The sequence below is a fragment of the Amphibalanus amphitrite genome, unplaced genomic scaffold (genome assembly GCF_019059575.1).
Source record: "Amphibalanus amphitrite isolate SeventyFive unplaced genomic scaffold, NRLGWU_Aamphi_draft 000361F_arrow, whole genome shotgun sequence".
Taxonomy (NCBI): Eukaryota; Metazoa; Arthropoda; class Thecostraca; order Balanomorpha; family Balanidae; genus Amphibalanus; species Amphibalanus amphitrite.
In genome coordinates this window covers 259,968-280,719 of record NW_024881855.1, presented here as the reverse complement: position 1 = coordinate 280,719, position 20,752 = coordinate 259,968, and the positions used below count along the sequence as shown (strand labels likewise).

Genomic DNA, 20,752 nt, shown 5'->3' with positions numbered 1-20,752 from the left:
AAGCCAGAAAAGTTAGTTTTAAGAAGAAGAGCGAAAAAAGACGTTAAGTTGTAAAGACACTGGTGTGGGTCCGTCGTACACGGGTGTCGGACCCTTAGAGCTGCTGGCGCGCAAGGCCGTATAAGTTCTGGCGCGTACCCTTTACAAGCCAGCAGGGGGCTCCAGAGACCGGCGACGGGCCCTCAGAGGCCGGCTAAGGGCCATCAGAGGCCGGTGGTACCTTCAGAAACCCTGTGGGGTCGTCTTTAGAGACCGGAACGGACTTAGACGCCGATGGAGCCCTCAGTCGCTGGTGTGGGGCCTTCAAATGTCAGGTGGCCGTCACATGCGCACTTGTGGGGCCTTCAGAAGCTACGATGTTGGGCCCTCAGAGCCACCGATATAGGGCCTTAAGAGGCACTAGTGTGGGACCCTCAGATATGGCAATGTGGGGCCCTCGGACTAGAGGCGCCGGTGTGGGGGCTTCACAGTCGCCGGTGACGGCCCTCACAGGCGCCGTTGTGGGGGCTCTCAGAGACACTGGTTTAGGGCCATCACAGGCGCGCGTGGGGCCCTCAGAACTGCTGTTACGGAACGGACCCTTCATAGGCCGACAAGAAGATATCAAGAGGTCACCGGTGCCTTCAGGAGCCTTGTGTGGTTCTCAGAGACTGGCATGGTGCGCTCAGACGCCGCTGGGATCCTCCGAGTCACCTGTGTGGGGCCGTCAGGGTCGCTGGTAACTAACAAGGGCCCTCAGAACCGCCCATGTAGGGTTTTTAAAGACATTGGTGTAGGGCCTCAGAGTTAGGGGTGTGGGGCCCTCAGAGACGCCGCTGTGGCGCTCAGGGGTGCCGGTGAGGGCCCTCACAGTCGCCGTTATAGGGGCCCTCAGAGAAATGGGTGTGGGGCCATTACAGGCGGGTGTGCAGCTCCTAGAGCTGGCCCCCTATAGGCCGGTTAAGACCCCCAGAGGCCGGCAAATGGCCCTCAGAGGCTGGCTTGGGCCCTTATGGAGATCTTAATGTTGGTACTTGTGGGCCCATGAGGTGTTCTTACGAGCCCTGTGGGGCCCTTCTGAGTCCAAATATAGCCTACCTGGACCCTCAGCGGCCAATTGGCGCCGTAGTGCCCCTCAGGCCCGAATAACGCGATGGGCCCCTGAACCTAATGGGGGGGGGGGGCATGTGCCTCACGGGCCCACCTGGCTACGCCACTGAGGAAAATCGTAAACCCATAAATATCGAAATGCGATCACCTGTCATTTTTTTTCAACGATTATTGTGATCGTCTGATTAACGCCAGAGCCTCGTAGCTATACCGTTGCCTCCCGCGCAATGTCCGCCCCTGTGGACCGCAGGGGCTGCTGCACCGGTGCTAATCGCGGTCACCGGTTTGTCACCTTATTACAGAGGTGCCGGGGCTGCTGCCGAGCTGCCGGCAAATGTACGCGTTTTTTCGCAAAGATGTTTATGTAATGAGGTAGCCAAGTACTAGGACGAGCAGAATGATTTTGAAGAACGTTCAACCTTTGGGAAATATTAGTGGAAATCCCGGGATTATCAGTACCTTATGGGGATACCCAACCATGCCTTGTACGGTTGTGCCCATGGCAAAGCTGCAATCTTTCACCCGGTGCAGGGGTTGAGCACCCCCAACCATTTTGAGAAATCGACACCCCTGGTTCTAAGGTTCTAACTTCTGCCTGGTTTAGGTACATGTTTCTTGGTTTCTTATAGGTGTCTTGGTTTACATAGCCTTGGTTGCATATATGGCCGCCTTGATATGGCCTTGAGTCGTAGTTGCAATATCGAGCGTTTAATTGGCGTGTTTGACCCATCCGACCTGACCTCATGTGACCTTAACCCTCGCCCGCACATGCCATTTTCCCATCCTAGAACGCACATGGGGGGGGGGTGGTTGCCACCCCCCCCCCGCGCCGTTTCGTTCCTGTTGGAGATAGAGCTTAGCGGTAAAGACCAAAAAGATTCTTTGGGAAGAGACGAATCCAATGATACCCGATTTTACCTTCTCAGGTCAGTCATTGACCTTCCAGGTCAGTTCAAACTAAAAAATGTTGCTGTTTTGGGTCACCGTTGGATATCAAGTGCGCTGCTTATCATATACCGATGACGATGCCGTTTTCTGGTGCCAAGCCAGCTAGAACCTCTTTGTCACACTACCGGTACCCGACCAGATTTTTGCTGCTGAGGTCATTTCAGGTCAAGTTAGGTCAAGGTCAGTTATATGTGTTTGTATGTCTGTGTGTGTCTGTGTGTATACTGATGTGTGCACCGATTGTTTTTGTGTCCATATTACATGAAATCATGATCTGAGAAGCTTTTACCAAAAATGCAGTCAAAAAAAACTTCACAAAAAGTAAATTCAGCTTGCCTAAAACGCAATTATCTTAGATGACCTAGGTTGACCTTGACCCTGACCTTGACCCCTGTGCATCGTCGAACAACATGTTCCATGATAGGTGGGAGGTAAGACTGGCAAAAAAGGCCGAAATCAAGGTGTCAAAAGCTCACAAGGCCCATGGCAAACGCAAGATGTTGAGAATTGGCCATTTGGGTCATGACATGACCTGACAAACAAGGTCATATCTCCGAAACCAAAAATTACAGAAACTTGAAATTTTCAGTGGATATCAAGAAAGGATAGAGGAGCAGCTATTCCAAAAATCAGCCTTCTAGCTCTAAAAATGTGGAGTGCAGAGCAGAAAGACTACCTGGGGGGTGGCAACCACCCCCCCCCCCCCATGTGCGGGCGAGGGTTAAGGAAAAATCTGAGATATACGAGCCACGAGGCATGAGACCTCTCGAACATATTAGATCCGCAGGGATTTTTATATCTCTTTGTGGGAGCAGAATCAGCAAGCAGATGCGTCCACAATCCAAAATTATGGAATTATGCCCCCACAATAATAAAAATGCACCCACAAGTCAAGTTTCCTTTCGAGAGCACGCCTCCCTTCGCATGCTCTAACGGCTTCCTCCCGACCGTCTCGCGTTTCTGAATAATATAACGTTTGTAATCACTCAGCGCTTTTATAGGAGAATGGCGCCCTTTTCATGGTTTCACGTCACCCGACACCCTCGTAACCATCCGGCGCCCCTACGTCCCCACCAACTTAGCGCTACTGACTGTTCGGCGCTCGTCTGACCTCTCCGCGCCCCTGGACCATATAAAGTTTTCAATCACTCGGCACCCTTCTAGGAGAATGGCGCCCTTTTCATGGTCGCCAAGGAAATACACGTTTCATAGTGGAAATACACGAGGTAATAATAAAATAATAATAATGGTCTCATGGCGCCCTCATAACCTCTGACGCCCTACGTCCCCACCAACTTAGCGCTGGCTGACCGTTTGGCAGTTGGCACCCTACTGGCTTCCCAGTGCCCCTGGACCATTTAGCGTTTCCTATCACTCGGCGCCCTTCTAGGAAAATGGCGCCCTTTTAATGTTCTCACCGCTCACGGCGCCCTCGCTACATTTTTTTTTTTGACCCTCTTACGGTCATTTTACAATTTTAACCGTGTATTTGCTTAGCCCTACTGGGGGGGGGGGGGCTATTCATAGCACCCCTCCTAACTCCGAAACTACTAGGCCGATCGTCGAGATTCAAACGGCATCTGATAGCCCCGGAAAAACTGTCGAACGAAACCTAATTTCATTGACCTCGAGGTCACCGATGATGTCACAGGTCAAGTCAAAGTAAGAACTATCGATGTTTGGCTTGTTCACATTTTGGGCTCTGGCTTCCGTCTTACAAGTCAGATCAGGCTAATTTTTGGTTTACACACTCGTGAACAGATGCTTTAGATACCCTGAGGGTACCAAACTTGTACTTTGAAGTTTGATTTTCAGGTCAGGGTCAGCCGTCAGGTCATCACAGGTCACGGAAATCTTATATCATAAGTCGGTCACGTGCCACATGTTTTATGGTCCATTTAGGCCATAGATTTCGAATTGATGTCGTTTCTGTCATTTAAGGCCATTTTGAGTTGAATTTTGCTTAGGTCAGGGTTCAGGCCACTTCCAGGTAAAAAAGGTCAAATTTTAAAATTGAAATTGTTCAACAAAAACATGTCTATCGGATGCAGTTTTAGCTCAGAAACACGATGGTGCTATTTATAGGTATTGGTGTACGATGTCAAATTCGTACTGAAAATTGACTTAAAAAATTTAAAATTGTGAAATTTTTGCTAGCGTAAAACTTGGCCATTTTTGAAGATATCTGGCTAAAACTTGCTAGAGTAAGTCATAAGCACGTGTTCTATCATATATATTCCGGTTTTTGAAAAGTCTGCGTTCCTTGCCCTTCAACTCCGAATTTGTCCCTAAATGCTTTGACTTTTTTATGAATTTAGTCCGAACCTATTGCTTGGAAGGATTCACAACGACAGGGACACCGCTAAGCGAAGCTTGTTGCGTTGGCCGCATATTTACGTCTGGACAACGAGTTGCGTTGGAAAGGCCGGAAATAGTGGCGATTTCAGGACCGCAAGAATGGACCGTCATTGGAATGATTCTTTTTTAAACCGTGGACTGTTTTCGGCTGGAATTTAATAGTTACTACAAAATATTTTGTAATTACGTTTCCACCAAGAATGAATGCCATCAGGGCTAAATTTTTACTTCTATTGTATTTTGTCAAGAAGCATATAGTGCTGTTATATTGCAGTTTTAGCGCGTTTGTTACAAAATATGAAGCGAATAAGCGTCAGTGTGTAATTCATCAGTGCCAGAAGTTAACTTGAGGGAAGTTATGCTAATTGCTCTTGTCCATCCACTAAAATTTATTAAATATTTTGCTTTGTGTATTCCAAAAGGAGAGGGAACTATTTCTTCTTGTGTCTTCATGTCAGAATTGAAGGTGGATCATTAAATTTTCAACGCAGTTTACAAACAAGCATTTGGTCTTTCTCGTATATAAGCAGTGGCTAAGAAAAGGTTGATCAATCCTGAAGTTCAGTCATCGTACCTCAACTTGGCAGCAAGATCCCCCAAGGACAGAGGATATATTGTATACATGTCCTGTAAATCAAAACAAACAAGCATTTGGTCTTTCTCGTATATAAGCAGTGGCTAAGAAAAGGTTGATCAATCCAGAAGTTAAGTCATCGTACCTCAACTTGGCAGCAAGATCCCCCAAGGGCAGAGGATATATTGTATACCTGTCCTGTTAATCAAAACATTTTTGTGCCTGCAAAGGCTTAAGTTATCTGTGGTGTGTTCGGAGTTAGGCCATATGGCCGTTTTGTTGTATGTTTATGTGGAGATTGAATATAACTGTGACCCTGTGCTTGTTTGTATGCTTACTATGGTCAAACAGGGAACAGCACATTCACATAACATACTCACCTAGCACCTAACTCACAGCTGTACCCTGCAGGATCTGTACTTGTTCATGTCTCGAGCATTAACAAAGCACTAAAGTAGCTTAGTAATCATTTCCCACATTTTCTGAGCATCTAACATGACATGATACAGCAGTGCAGAGCAGCTTCAGAGAAGAAACACTTTAAGTGCACAGACTCACACCAGCCACCCAATGAGCCAGTTCCTCAGTTGACTGTTTCCCTGGATGCAGCTTGGCAATGTGAGCTAACTTTTGGCAAGTTGAAGGTTAGCAGGTAAGATTGAGTTAGGGTGAGTACCTACCTATAACTGGGTGCTACTGCCTACTGCTATGCAGGTCTTGGGTAGGCTGCAAATATGTGTGATGATTGAGGTTAGGTCAGCTGTCAGGTTAGTCAGGAGTATGCTCATTGCTCAGGTCACATTTTTATGGACACTTGGCAAATTAAAAAACTAACAATCTAATCTAAGCTAACCCGACTAAACATACACAACTACTGACTATAAGAACTAAGCACCTACCTACTTGTGCCTACATCTCATACCATGTCAAAGTAGAGTTCCTTGGTGGAAGATTACCCTCAGTACTTTTTATCCCAGCCCTGTGAAGAAAACTAATACTTCTAAGCTCTGAGTCACTGCTGGCCATCCACAGGAAGAAACGCTGAGACTGAGAGCTTTGCCATTGTATATTGGACCAATAATCACTATCACGAATGACTATGAACACATTATATGATCACATCGTTGCATGGATTGTCACATTGACAATTCTACTACAATCTTTTTTCAAGAAATACAGTGATGATTAACATCAAAATCAACATAAAGTGGATTTAGTGATCCAAGCTTTCTCCTCCAGTAGCAATGGAATGATCGCATGTTTCATTTGCCAGACACTGAGTACCTGATGCACATTACAATCTGCATAGCATGACACATCTAAGCTGCCCAAGTCCATTCATTCTAGATTTTTAACTTGAAAGTTAGCACTAATTTATCTTGCTGTTGTAAGTTATCATTCAATATCCATACCAATACATAAATATGCGCTCATCAGTCAACATTTTCTGGCATGATCAGCTGCTCAGCGTGCTCTTCAGTAGGTATTGCTCCAAGGTCTGCAATATTATAGCTTGTTTTTGGCCAATAAGCTCTTTAAATTTTACTTTTTCTTGCTGATATATGAGCCCGATCACCTTGCGTTTATCAACCAAAATTTCATAACTTGTTCAACTTGATATTGATATTGCTCAGGAGTCAGGAGCTCTGTCAGCCTCCTGGATACTTCGGATTGTTTTCAGTCAACATGCTTCTTAAATATGATATAAGTCAATATTCAAAATATCCAACAAAACGACGTACAAGAGTAAGAAAACCACCAAATACACTAAAAAATGGCCTTGGAACAGCGCCAAGTGGTGCTCCTGTTTGTTTACAATGATTGTAGTGCTGATGTATTTTTAGGACTCTGAACGTCGGCTTATAAAAAATGAAACGTTTTTACAAAAGTTGTAAGGCAAGTAATATTTATCTGAAAGAACTAAAATATTCAAAAGCCAAACACAATGAAATACATTAATCGGAACGAAAAAGTAACCCAAAAATCCAGCCTAATCACCGGCTCCTAAAACTGCAACAAAATCAGCACTTTTCCCCGCAACTCGTTGTCCAGACGTAAATATGCGCGTTGGCCCTGCCCTCTATCCTCCGATCGCGCAATTTCGGTTCTATGGCAAAATTTGGAGTCCAAAGTTGAACGTGTGCACATAGCCGCGCACGGCCGGTCCCCTCACTGACTTCGCCGGGCTACGGCCTGCCAACAACCGCAACCATACCTGTCAGGAGGTCCATAAACGTCATGCACCCGTCGCGGGTTCGGACTGTTATAACCGGGAATGCGTGCGTGCTCTCGCCACGCGGAGTCCAACACTCTACCGACTGAGCTACGGGACTTCGGGCGCCAGTGCTTATTTTCAGGATCCGGACAAAACAAAGCTCGCCGATCGTATGCGGGACAACGTTCGTAACGGCCAAAAATCGTAACGAATACGGCTCTTATCGAATGAAGCTCGTATTCGGCTACGAGTAAATTCAGAAATTATCTCTGTTTATTTGTAGGAACAATTTCAGTTCAAGCCTATACCTGCAATAAAGGCGGCCGGTCATCTTCATTCACTTCAGCCATGACTCCCGGCGAAAGGGAGAGTCCCAGCTGGTGGCCGAAGGGGAACGGCAGGGGATCGTCCGATCGGGCAGCTGGGCGGAAGGGTGCTTCCGCTCGGTCCCCTGACCCACTGCGGCGGACTGGCGGCACGGCGGCGGCGGTGGGAGCGGTGGCGGCGGCGGCGGCGGCGTCAGTCGGTGCGGCGCGTGCTGTGAGGTGGGTGGCTCCGACCAGTCAGAGCGCAGAGCCGGCACACACGTGGGAGACTGGTGTACGAAGGACGGACGAGACGTCGGACTGAGTCGCCGAGTGTGTGTTCTGAGGACAAGAGACCGTTGCAGAACAGGGTACCAGGTGAGGCGGGTGACCCGGTGAAGTAATATTCCTCGTGGGCTGCTACAGCATAAGTTCAAAACGTCTGTGGTGAAGTTGCTGTCAGATGATTTATATTGTCGGTGGTCATGACATTTTCGAGCATCCTGAAGATAAAGGAGGCATTTGTTCGTTGCGTTGTCATAGCTTTATCGTTCACAAAAAAAAGGATATCGAGCATACCGCTGTACCTATTAATCGATTTACAACATCATATATTCACACATTATATTCAGATATTATATAATTTAATGATAGTAATGCGGGTATATTTACATAACAAATTCTCATAACTTTATCCGAGCTTGTCGTTGTGGACAAATAATTACCTACTCTAAACAAGCATTAAAAACATATACCTCAGTCATCAAGCCGTGCAAACGCTAGATGAAAGGATAATCTAGGTACCTACATAGAACATGCTTTGATTGTTTTGAGCACAAGATAATGGGAAAGCTCCCACACCTAACTTGTACCTATGTGCAAGACAAGGTCATCTGTGACTCTAAACGTGTGACGCTGCATGGTTGGGTTTGTGTCTAATTTGCACGTTTACGTTAGTCAGGGCATGTTACGGCACTGTTCTTGTTATCAGTGTTATCAACCTGCCAGTGGGCACTCGGACGGGGCAAACAACAACGAACTTAGCCAAGCAGTAAACTAATAATAAGTTGCCAAATTCTACTCTTGTGATTGTTTGTACCATGTCGTGTTACATTAGGTAGAACATGATAAAGTCACGTAAAGCAGCGTTGCGCAGTCTCAACTTCTGCCTCAGAATGACAGTGTAATACCGTCAATCAACATATCGACAGTGCAGACAGCAAAACACAATGCATTCTTCCAAAAGCATACGAACTGTAAAACATTAGCATCCACCGAGAGACTGCAACGCTGAAAAGTGGGTAACACTAAGTCTGAACGCAGCATAGGCCGCTAACACCTGAGACGTTTGAAGATAGAGAAATTCGACTCTTCTTGCTTAGGTAGGTACTGTCATCGAAGAATGCCAACAACATGTAATATATTCGTTTTGCAGCAAATATGGATCGTAGCTTTAATTTAATAAATTTAATTAATTTAATAAATAGCTTTAATTTAATAAATTTAGCTTGAATGTTTGAATGGACAAATCGACAGAGCCGGGGCCTACGCAAGCAGAGCTTGTTGCGTACACCCCGACCCCTACAGTCCGATAGCGCAATTCCGGGCAACGGGAGAATTTACTGATGGCAAAGTTTAACGTGCCATTCAAAACCGTTGACACGGTCTGTCCCACTCAACTGACTTCAACTGGCTGCGGCTGCTCCCACCAACCAACCGCCAGGAGTCTCAAATATCGAGCACCGGAGCGACTCGAACGAACCCGGGCTCTCACTACGGGAGTTCAGCGCTCAACTGAGCTACGGGACAGGCTAGCTGAGTTGAGTGTCAAAATTGTGCGAATATGGCAAAATAACGTCAATCACTAGTTATTACACATGTGGGAAAACTTATAAAAGATAGGCAACCAAACTACAAAATAGTTAATTACAAGCGAAAAATCGCAATGCAATAAGTCGGTAAATAACACACATTTTACGGTGTAGTTTTTGTTCGTATGCAACAGGAAAAACCGCAAGGAAACGAACTACCTAGACATCGCCGAACCTTTTGGTCAAAGCTATTTCATAAATGAAATAAATATAATATTTTGTCATTTTGTATTCATGGCGAAGTGAAACTTGATGAAACAACAACACTTTCACCTGTGTCGATAGCTAAAACTTATTGACTAAGATAAATCGCATTGGTCATATCTACTGACTGGTTGCTGATAAGATAGGGCCATTATTCATTGACAGGCATCTATTTTTGTGAAGTGACACCAGACAGCCATCTTTGTTATCATCAAAACAGATGCCTATATGAGCATTCAGCTTTCTCCGGGCGATTTACTAAATTGCTAAACGGCACTCGCATTACTCGCATTCTTAATGCGAAATGCGTCGATTTTATTCATTTTTCTGGGGAACGTCTTCTAATCAGCAATCGAACCCGTCCGAGTTTCTTCATCCAATTGATCAGAAATGAATGAAATTGTATAGGCCCATTTGAACTCCTAACCATCCTCCGATTTGGTGCTTATCTTATTTACAGTAAGATACCTAATTATTCACAGTAGGTAGATACTAGATACACAGTTTTACCTTCATAGCTCATTTAGGCACATCTGTTAATTTAGGTAAGTCAGGCAATGTTATTTTCATGCCTATTGGCTATGCCATGCCATACCATGCCCATTATAAGTCCATTTCCAATTAATGTCGTCTTTGTCCAAAACTGTGCAGCTTTCACAGAAGCTGTGCAGCTTCCCCACGTCTCTCCTTTCCCTCCGTTAGCTCGCTATCTGCTGATTTTGGTCGATCGACCGGCGTGAGCTGGGTCTCCTGTGTCGTGGACCATGGGCCCACGGCCGAGCCGGTCAACCGTGCCAAAAGTAATAGCATTGCTCACCACCGTTGTCGCTTTTCATCCGTCGCCGTGTTATTCCCAAATTGGCCGGACACACATTCCATGCGGGAGGCCACTGACTTCACGATTCTGATCGGCGCGACCGTCGATTGTGCCCCCGGGCTCCAGACCCTCCCACCCCCGGCTCGAGCGGTTCAAAGTAGACCGCGCGGCACAGGCGCTGCAGTGTGTTCGGCCGTGTCCCTGGACGGGGCGAGTAGAGGTCGGGGGTGTGTTAATTGCCCGCGAGTGGGCCCCAGGTGTGGCGGTGTTTACTGGACCCGTTAGCGTCGGACGCGGAGAGTGAGAGTGAAAGGCGATTCATTTGTTACCGGCCCGTAATGGGTATGTTGACTGGGCAGAGCAGGGAAGGGGACACCGCACCGGACTGGGGGCGGGAGAGGTGGGGAAGCTGGGACTGGGGCAGGCGGCCGGGCTGATTTTGTCGCTGATGGCTCCATCTTCTCCTGCGGTCAGGTAAACACTGGCTCCGATTCGGTGAAGAGGGTCATCAGATATGATGGATAGGCCAGTGTCCTGTCATCCAGTGTCACAAACACACTACCCTGGGGTTCGAGACTCACCGAGCATTCCTTTCCTCTCGATCAACGCTTTGGGACGCTTCACGCTGGGTTTGCTGTGGCCAGGAAAGTGCAAGCTGTGCAGGTATTTCCAGCACGTTGCCGCTGAGTGAGTTTGTCGGGTGTTACACGCCGCATCACGCGGAACTCTCACATCGTAATGTCCTGTGCGGCTCATCCGCCGGCTTTCCCTTCCCTATCATACAGTTTATGAGTCGGAACTAGTCGCTGCTCTTTCAGCTTCGGCTTGGATCATGATAGGAAGTCGCATGTGCCTTTATCTTCTCCTGTCGTCCCATCTACCTCCACCGTCATAATTCTACGTCAATCATACACTCCATCGAGAAAAAACATCTGATATGATCACTGAATTTTAATCTTATCGGCATAAATAAATGCCTCATTAGCGCCCCTGTCAGCTTTTACTAGTCTGCAGTTTGAGATAATAATTCGCTCTGGTACATACGTGCCTCAAATGCAGGTAGTGTGGAAATCTACACAAAAATATAAGAACAGTGAGGAGAACGTTGACAGTCAGTCATCCTAGTCTCCTCATGAATTGTTATTTAATCCTTTATGATTTATTGAATTCTTTAGCTCATGTCCGAGCTCCTGTATTACCGCAATGGTTTCAGCTAGCTTATACAAACTGCCATGATGAGCCAAAAGATAGAATCATGGAAAAAATGAAAGTGATGAAGGAAGAAAGGGGAGAGAGAGAGAGAGAGAGAGAGAGAGAGAGAGAGAGAGAGAGAGAGAGAGAGAGAGAGAGAGAGAGAGAGAGAGAGAGAGAGAGAGAGAGAGAGAGAGAGAGAGAGAGAGAGAGAGAGAGAGAGAGAGAGAGAGAGAGAGAGAGAGAGAGAGAGAGAGAGAGAGAGAGAGAGAGAGAGAGAGAGAGAGATCAGACACGGCGCTGGGCTCTTTGGCGAGGTTCAACCCTTTAGTCTTTACCCCGCAAGTTCGATATATCCCATTTCAGATATCGGTACATTTGGGGAGACTGTGCGCTAAAGTGGATATCGCACTTGGGAAATGGCTTACCTCGCGGGTTTACCTTCTTTATTGCTGTGCAGAAGTGTCAATGTGCGATTATTAGCTATGTGAACTGACATTAGTTTCGTCATCGTGAACGGTCAAGGTCGGATAAGTTCGACGGTCGTCTGAAAACCTCCCCTATCTCTATGGCTCTGCGGACTGCATTGTGGGATGACGTCGTCGTCAATCGATCGCACAATCCATGAGGGCGGAAATCGGGTACCCTTTCCGGGTAACCTTGCTCCGACTGCGAGCGCAGCGGATAACGGTTGACAGGTGACGGATGACAGATGGCTAGCGTTCAGTGGCGGATGTCATGATTGCCGAATCGGTGATGGTAATAACAACGTGCATATTCCAAACAGGAGAAAAACAGGTAGGTAATCCGAATAGGGAAACATTTGGATTACAGGTATCGTTCAAGGTTTCTGGATTTTGTCAGAATATGTTGAATGGTTGAGTTAAGAGCTCGAGTGCTGCCTCGCAAGATCGCTTTTTGAGAGGAAAGCACGGACGTAGAAACGTCATGAAGTGGATGGGCCACCCAAGGGGCCTCATTTTCAGGGGGCCATGCCTTTTTTAGGGGTCTCTAACTTTTGTCAGTAGTATACGAGGCAAAAGTTGGAGACCCCTGTCAAAAGCTACGGGCCACCCCTGAAAATAGGTGGCCCATTGGAAAAGGAGGCCCCTTGACAAAAAAGGAGGCCCAGCCACTTCATGATGTTCCTTCGCCCGTGGAGCAAATAAGAGGTCTGTAGGGCGCCTAAAAGCTATTTTTACCCGGGCCGGTCAGGTTACGCTTTGATAAATGGCGTAAGTAGAAAGAGCACTTTGCACCCTGCGCCCATTTCGACATGGGAGTGGCATAAACAGGCAGAGGAGCACATTGTCAGGCTGACCATTTAATGGCTTGTTTATGTAAATGTCGTATTCAACAATGTGCTGCAACACAATTTTCCAGCGTCACACAGACTCCCGCGAAGTGAAGTGCAATGCCGCAATTATGGTCGCTTTCTGTCAGCCCTCAGAATAATTAAGCAAAGTGGCTATCAAATCCACTTTCTTCAAGGTTGTTCTCAACGACGGCTTTTGACATTCCTTTGGCAGATTGCTAAGCCGAAAATGGCCTAGCTCTTTCCCAAGCGACAGCCAAATAGCTGAGGCAAATAGGCACATCGCTGAGGCTTCACAAAGATTCACAACATCCAAGGCCCTGCGATGTAGGTGCAATTGATGCTTTTGATCTGTTCATTTATTGGTATGAAGTTGCTGCACTGCGTCATAGTGTTTCATCTTGTTTAAACCTTTGTCGCATCCTTCCGACTTCTGACCCAGGCACAAACCTATTACTCAGATATTATGATATTATACTCACACTTTCATAGTGGACCCTATCGGCCCAAAGAGCTTGATCGAACAGATGCCATCGAATCCATGTGTGTTCATTGATTGTATGAGCTCACGAACAGGAAAGCTCTCGAGCCACTTAGTACTGGATATGAAGCGTGACTCTTTGACTTTTCGTTTAAGTCCCGACAGTGTTTCAAACAAGACGCGACGGAGCCAGCCATGGTTCCACTAGCCAGCCCTCTCTGAATGTTTCCCATTGGTCCACTATCCATTGTGACACGGATAATTCATTGTCGCGTATTCACACAAACGACAATAGTAACGGTAATTCTCGCTTGGAATCCACTGTAAAGGCCCCGTGGATCCCATTCCCACCCTTTTCTTTACCCTGTCTCTCCATTCTGCACTTCGCCTGTCCGTCCTCAGCTGTTCCCGGTCGACCCAGCTCATGAGCTCAGTCCAGAGCAGACCCCAAAGCGTCAACTGTTTGGCCTCAGGAGTCCAGGACCCACTGGCAGGTGGGCGTCTCCGGAGTGCGCATCAATTGTCTCACCGCCGCCGCCCGGAGAAAGTTTCCACGGCCGCTCGCCGCCGCGGGTGACCCAAGCGTCGCGTGTGTCGCGTGCGGTGTTACGGACGTCGGAAAGCGGGCCGCTGGGCGCGGGTCAACACAGACGATTGTGCGGGAGGGTTGGCGAGGCGTCGGCGCTGGTTGTAGCCTCTTCACTGCCGCTGCCGCCCGCCAACTTTCTGTCCCGCTGCCGCCGCTCTGAGGGTCCGTCATCAGCCCTCACCGTCAATGGAACGCCCGCCCACCGCCATCCGCCGTGCGCGTCCGAAATCGTTTTGTTTTGGTGCTCGCTCTTCAGAGAAACGCCGGGAATACTCGATTTACCACGCTCCATCATCGGCGGAGCCCGTTGACGGCTGTTGTTGACGGGACGGGGTTTTAATTAGGATGAACTCTTAATTAGCGTGACGGCCCGGCGTAGCGCCTCCGTCACTCTGTTTTTGTGGGTGATTGGAACTCTCCTGTGCTCTATTCCTGTGCAAATATGAATTGCAAATTACATTTACTAATACCTTCCTTCCTGTTCAGGCGTTACTATATCATCCATCATATCATTCATAACTCACTATATCATCCAGCCTCCGTTATCTCCGGCTCTTTGGGTCTGTAGCCGCTCCTTCCACTGCTCGCCCGCGGGCGAGCAGTGGAAGGAGTGGAAGGCCCCGCGGGGCCACGTCAATCTCCGCCGCCCATCGGTTTCTCCCTCCACTCCTGTACCGTAAACACCCCCGGTCTCCGGTAAACACGCATTCATGACGGTGGCAATTCATTTCCGTCCAGCTTTGCCCTGGCCTCGCCCGCCCTCTCACCTGTCTAAGCGCTCCAGCGGTCCACCAACTCTCTTCCAGTCGCTGCTTCGGTCTGCCAGGCTTCTTCCTAGCCTCCGCAGTCTCTCTCTCTCTCTCTCTCTCTCTCTCTCTCTCTCTCTCTCTCTCTCTCTCTCTCTCTCTCTCTCTCTCTCTCTCTCTCTCTCTCTCTCTCTCTCTCTCTCTCTCTCTCTTCTCTCTCTCTCTCTCTCCCTCCCTCTCCCTCCCCCTCTCTTCTCCCTCCCTCCCTCCCTTCCTCCTTCTCTCCCTCATTCTCTCCTCTCTCTCTCTCGCTCTATCTATCTATCTCTCTATCCCTCCCCTCTCTCTCTCTCTCTCTCTCTCTCTCTCTCTCTCTCTCTCTTCGTTCTTCTCTCGCCTCCGGTGCCTCCCTCTCGTCTCATTCCTACCTTCCTACCGGCCTCCCGTGGATATAATGAGACTCGCGAGCTGAGGATGAGATGGACGACTGATAACAGTGAGAGTTATGCTGGAGGGTATTGTAGACGATTTGTGTGGATTGGCTGCTTTAACTGACCAGAAAGCCACAAGAAATACAACACTCGGTTGCTGCATGCTTCACACCAAAGACGACAGTTAAGTGTGCATGATGTGGAACAGCATGAATTAAAACTTTTTTGCAAGAAACCGGTTATGTGTGCAAGCATCCAAATTACGGGTATCAATCCTTAGCAAACGAAGTAACTCATAAGTTATGGAAAGTGCACGACTTCATCGCAATGCACTGTAAAACGTGCCGTGATTCCCAGCTATATATGCGAGCTATACCGATGAGATGAGGTAAGGTGCCGCTCCCAAAATTACTGTCCCGTGACGGGTTACCATTACCGTACCGGTGAGCTGGGCCTCTGTTGGCCGGCAGTCACCATAAGCTCGTGAGTGATTGTGAATGGACAGCGAGTCCATTCCTCTATGCTCGTACCGCACTACCGACCACGATCAATGGTTCTGTGAGTGAGATATGGCTGGCTCGCTGAATGGTCTGTGGTCAATGGTCATGTTCTATCCAGCTACACGATTGTAGACCGTCGGTTGAGTAAGTAGTATTCGACGGTGAAGGGTCCAAGACGCGATCCGTGCTAAAATCCGGAGTGAGTCTTGCTCAGAAGGGCGCATATTTACATCCATCATTTATAGCATGTTGTTTGTCATATACGAGTATATTTGCATATGTTGTTTGCCAGTGTTGACAAACTTTAAGGAAGAGTTAGGTGTTACAGGCTAGGCATATAAATAAAGCAGCTATACTTTTCGATGGATATCAAAGGTTCGGCACCTGAGATGACGTATCAACAACGAGAACAAGATTGTTTTCTGACTTCCTGCATTTGATAAGCCATCCCTATTCCCCATGGTGCGCAGATTGGCTATAAAGTGGAATTAGTCCCTCCACAATAGTGACAGTGGATGGTAATCCCTACCCACGCGCTGTCCAGTGCCCACGCAAACCCCGGCACAAACAAAGTCAGCGGTCAATGAAATGTGGAAATTTCTCCGTCGGGAGCAGTGAGCGGGGAGTGACCCGCCGGGCGGCAGGTCGGTGGGGTTTCACTCAGACGGCCGAAATGTCCAGACTCCGCCGGCACGAGGAGTGTGGAGAACCCTGAGTGACGAAATTCCGCACCGGTGACCGGCGGACGGATGTGCCGGAGCGTGAAATTGTCCGTGTTCTTGACAGAAAGATGCTGTTTTGTTTCGATGCCAAACATCCTGTCGCTTTTAATTTCAGGAGTCGTACGACTCATTTTGCGCAAATTACATTTTGGTCCGTCATGACGTTTATTACGACTCTAATTGTCTCTTACCAAGCAGAACACTTCACAATTTAGCAATTTACCTCTTAGATCGATGTCCAAAGTACCTCATATTTTGTGCTGCAAATGTTGTCGAATAAATTCATGATTGATTTTAACAGCATTTCTTCATGGGTTAGACGCTTCAAATAAAGTAAGTTTAGTTGTGGCATCAATAAGTAGAATAACTTCTTCTTGGTTTCCCTACTCACGATCTAGACGCCTAGGTTAAGTTATCCATTTTCAAGAATTAACTAGCATATGAAAGACCAAGGCGCTGATGAATAACTACGAACACGGAGCATGTCGCAACCGATGTTATCGCGAAAATGCTAAAGACTCGAAACCAGCGCCTTGTCATGTCATAAATAATCCTTCATTTCTCGCGTGGGAATTCATATTACAAGGTAATACATGGTAGCGCTACAATACAGCGTTCCCAGACGATGTTAACGTTTAATCTGTTTCTGCGTGGCCACGAAACTGAATCAGAGGCTGCAATGCCGCAGCGTAAACAATTACCAAAGCAACATGCAGCAATTACAGCCATTGTAGAGTTTTATCTGATTCCTTTAGCTCTTGTTAGTGCACTCTGAGCATGGGATTGCTTGCACACTTTTGTTGAGGTCACGTAACACACCAATGCAGAACTAGCTTAATTATGCAACTTTTCCAATGCCTAATAAGCAGCTATCAAGCTGCACGTCTAGCTCGCCGCTTAGCAACGCTAAAGCATACACCACTACAGAACAGCAAGCGATTGATAAACATATAACTAGATGCTAACAGGTAATAGGGGAGACCCGGGAGGTATGGGCCGGTTTTGTGAAAAGGCAATTTTCTTCCAGTGGGCAGTGGCTAGACCCGGTTTTTCACTCTGTGTATGTGAAATTGCGTTTCGCCTGCAACGTGTGTCTGATGTTAGGCAACTGTGATCAACTATTTTGTCTCGAGATAACTTTCAATAAATCATGTGCTTTTTCGATCCATCAAAATACACCGGGAGGTATGGGCCATGCACACAGAAAAATATTAACACCGTTAGCGGTGTAATTGCACAGTACATATCTGAGCACTTGAGGAAAGTTAATTTAGTCCCTTCCCCGCTTAAATTACTCGCGCTTCCAAATGAACACCAGGAAGAAGGTAATAGAACACTGTTAGGAGGGTTGGGTGTTTTGCTACATGTAGTAAAACACCCAACCCTCCTAACAGTGTTCTATTACCTTCTTCCTGGTGTTCATTTGGAAGCGCGAGTAATTTAAGCGGGGAAGGGACTAAATTAACTTTCCTCAAGTGCTCAGATATGTACTGTGGAATTACACCGCTAACGGTGTCAATATTTTTCTGTTTGTGGCCCGGGAGGTATGGGCCGGTGCCATGTTTCATATTATTTTCTCGACAATGATGAGAATAATACTCGTAACTGGTATCTTCCTTGATCTCTCTTGAGCCCAGGAACTGCATAAGCGGCCAACAGCTTACTTCATGGAGGTCACTTGGGCCCATATGTATTTTGGTTAACTCAATCATGCACCATGAAATAAGATCAACAATATTTTTCTGTTCAAATGAAATTTGGAGTTAAATTTTCGACCTTGCGCGATAAAAGATAAAACTTATTGACGTGGACATTGAATGAAAGCATCTTCTTATTTATTTAGGATCAACGGTTTATCACGAATTTTCTATATGTACCGTACATTACTCGAAGAGGGCAAAAACGCTTTATCACCGCTCATTGCCAAAGAAGACTTAGGAAGATTTTGAAAATCACGTGGAATGTATAACGGAATGGCTGCAACCACTTAACGCCGTCAAATGTGTAAAAATACGCAACACTTCTTCAAAACTGCGATGGCCCATACCTCCAGGGGGCCCATACCTCCCGGGTCTCCCCTACCTTATTCTTCAAATTATCAGACATGATTTTCGATTAAAACATTGAAATAAATTATGATAAGAAGATTGTTTAATGTAAAAGAGGTTTAGTGTAGATTTGGTCAAATTAGGTGCATTCGCCAGATAGCCCGTCGTGAAAGCGGCTAATATGCGTATCTACAATGGCATTGAAATCCCTTGTCACTCAAATACCTTTGCCCTTTAGCTCTCACTCTCATTACCCTTGAATCGCACCACCAAACTCCTCCTATGTGACAGAGCGACCATTCAAGATGCCGAAAACTGAAAACTCGGCATGACCTCTCATCCAGGTGGTTCCGAGATGTCACGACAGAAGAGCAGTAGAAGACCGGTGATCAGCGGCATCACCGTTGCATTTGTAGCTTCACTGATGGCACAGGTAAGCGGCGAAGAACTCTGCGCTACGGCAACGTATCCAACTTTATCTATACCTCAGCATTGCGTTGAGGCAGGGAACCGCCAACAATAACAAATACCGACCTTTTACATTGTGCGTGATTCTTTATACGTCCCGATCTCACAAACTGAACGTCCAGGGAACCAAATAAAAATTTTGCAGATTATTAACAAAACCTTGCTGCCGACTGTCTGTTGTCTATGAGGCATAAAATAAAATTCTGGACGGTGTAACTCAATTACATTCATGAACGCAACTAACTATGTGCGAATTCCATTATGTTTTTATTGCATTGTATTGTATTGCATTGTATTGTATTGTATTACCGTCATGGACAATCCACACGGGGTGTGACGATTACAGTCGATGACAGTTTATTTAGCTATCGACTATCAAGGTATCGAATAACCCCGCCCTTGGTGTCCACCCTGTCCACGGTAGCTGGTGTGGACGGCCGATGTGGACCGGGACCAGATCCAGCGGCTCAAGGACCAGCTGGCTGTGGAGACCCGGCCGGCCGGCGATCAGTTCGTCAGGTTCTTCGTACCTCCGCCAGCGCGGTCACTCAACGGTGGGTCACAGGGAAGGGGCGAAGGTGGAGGTTGTGGTGATGTGAGAGATGATGCTGGACAGAAGCTGCTGCTTATATCTACAATGTCTCAAAAACAACACGAAGTCTATACTGTCTCACGTATCTCTCCTTTCAGTCGTATCTCCTCGCCAGCATCCCGAGACAGAGTTATCAGTTGTCCACCTGGCTCTCCATGCCGCTCACCGGAGAAAGCAGGAAGCCAGCCGTGACAATTACACAACACGCCGGTCCTGATGACAACTACCTGGTCCTCGAGCGGCGATATTCCTATCTGTTCACCAAGTACCCAAATCATTAATCGCTTATCTCGAGCTGCTTCTTTGACAATTGATATGCGTGACGGAAGCCAGCTTCCTTATTGCCTGCATAGCGTTGCTCAACAAATGAAATAATCAAAGATATCTATAAGTATGAACATTTTATTCATACAAAGGGCCTTTATCTTCATACAATACCGAATGTATGTACCTCGATTCAACACTTCAGAGCAACACATTTGGCTATTGATAAGCATTGCAATACATTTTTTTTTTAACTTCAATGCTTTACTTCAAAACGTGACTGTCGCCATGCGTCGGACCAGTTCGAGCAATATAATACAAATATACACCTCACAACACATGGGTGTTGGACTCAACTTTCTATAAAAAAAACATCATCTCATACCGTCTATAATGACTTTCAAATGTGAGCCATAATTGAGTTTTGCCACGACAACTTGCAGAAACGCAGAACGCTCCCGTCATAACCAACCGGAAATTAATTCAGTAAGCAGCCCGAACGAAGAACCAGCCAAGACCAGGTTACCAGGACGACATGCTGTTACTAAATATGACAGGGCCTCCTCTAAGGATTTTTCACTGGGTGGGCAGAATTTTCGCTACTCCCCTGCCCAAGGGCGAATCCAGCCACTATTTTGAGGTTCCATCAATTTCAAAACCTGTTACCGGGGGGGGGGGCGGGGGTGAGGCGAAATAAGCAGTGCCGTTATTGGAAATAAGATGATAGTTTGCAAAGTTAACTTTTGTCGTATGTTTTATGGTTAGCGATGCTCGAGCGATTCGTTCCAGAGTTACATGTACAGTCTGTCTTAAAAGTACCGCGCAAAGTGACGGTGGATCCATCGAGCCTGACTGAGCAAGGGCCTGCCAAATTTGGGTCACCGAAGCAATTGACATCCTCGTCCATTCCCTAGGTCAATTGGTCGGTGACTTTCAAATTAAAGCAGATCCTTTCTCGGTCAGGCTTGATGGATCCACCGCCACTTTGCGCGGTACTTTTAAGACAGACTGTACAGTCTGTCTT

At 46.9% G+C, this 20,752-nt stretch overlaps 1 protein-coding gene across 2 annotated transcripts in view; it reads left to right on the top strand.

Annotated features, from left to right (window-relative positions):
• Window positions 1-7,722: 7,722 nt before the first annotated feature.
• Window positions 7,723-20,752, top strand: part of LOC122389549 — a 39,655-nt gene continuing 26,625 nt past the window's right edge. Inside the window, exons 1-3 of one of the 2 annotated variants that reach the window (XM_043381702.1) lie at window positions 7,723-7,867; window positions 18,749-18,837; window positions 19,297-19,426. In XM_043381702.1, coding sequence (XP_043237637.1) covers window positions 18,760-18,837; window positions 19,297-19,426 — 208 coding nt within the window. In that variant the 5' untranslated portion in view covers window positions 7,723-7,867; window positions 18,749-18,759. Of the gene's footprint in view, window positions 7,868-18,695; window positions 18,838-19,296; window positions 19,427-20,752 lie in introns of both variants that reach the window. The other variant, XM_043381701.1, reaches the window with a different exon arrangement.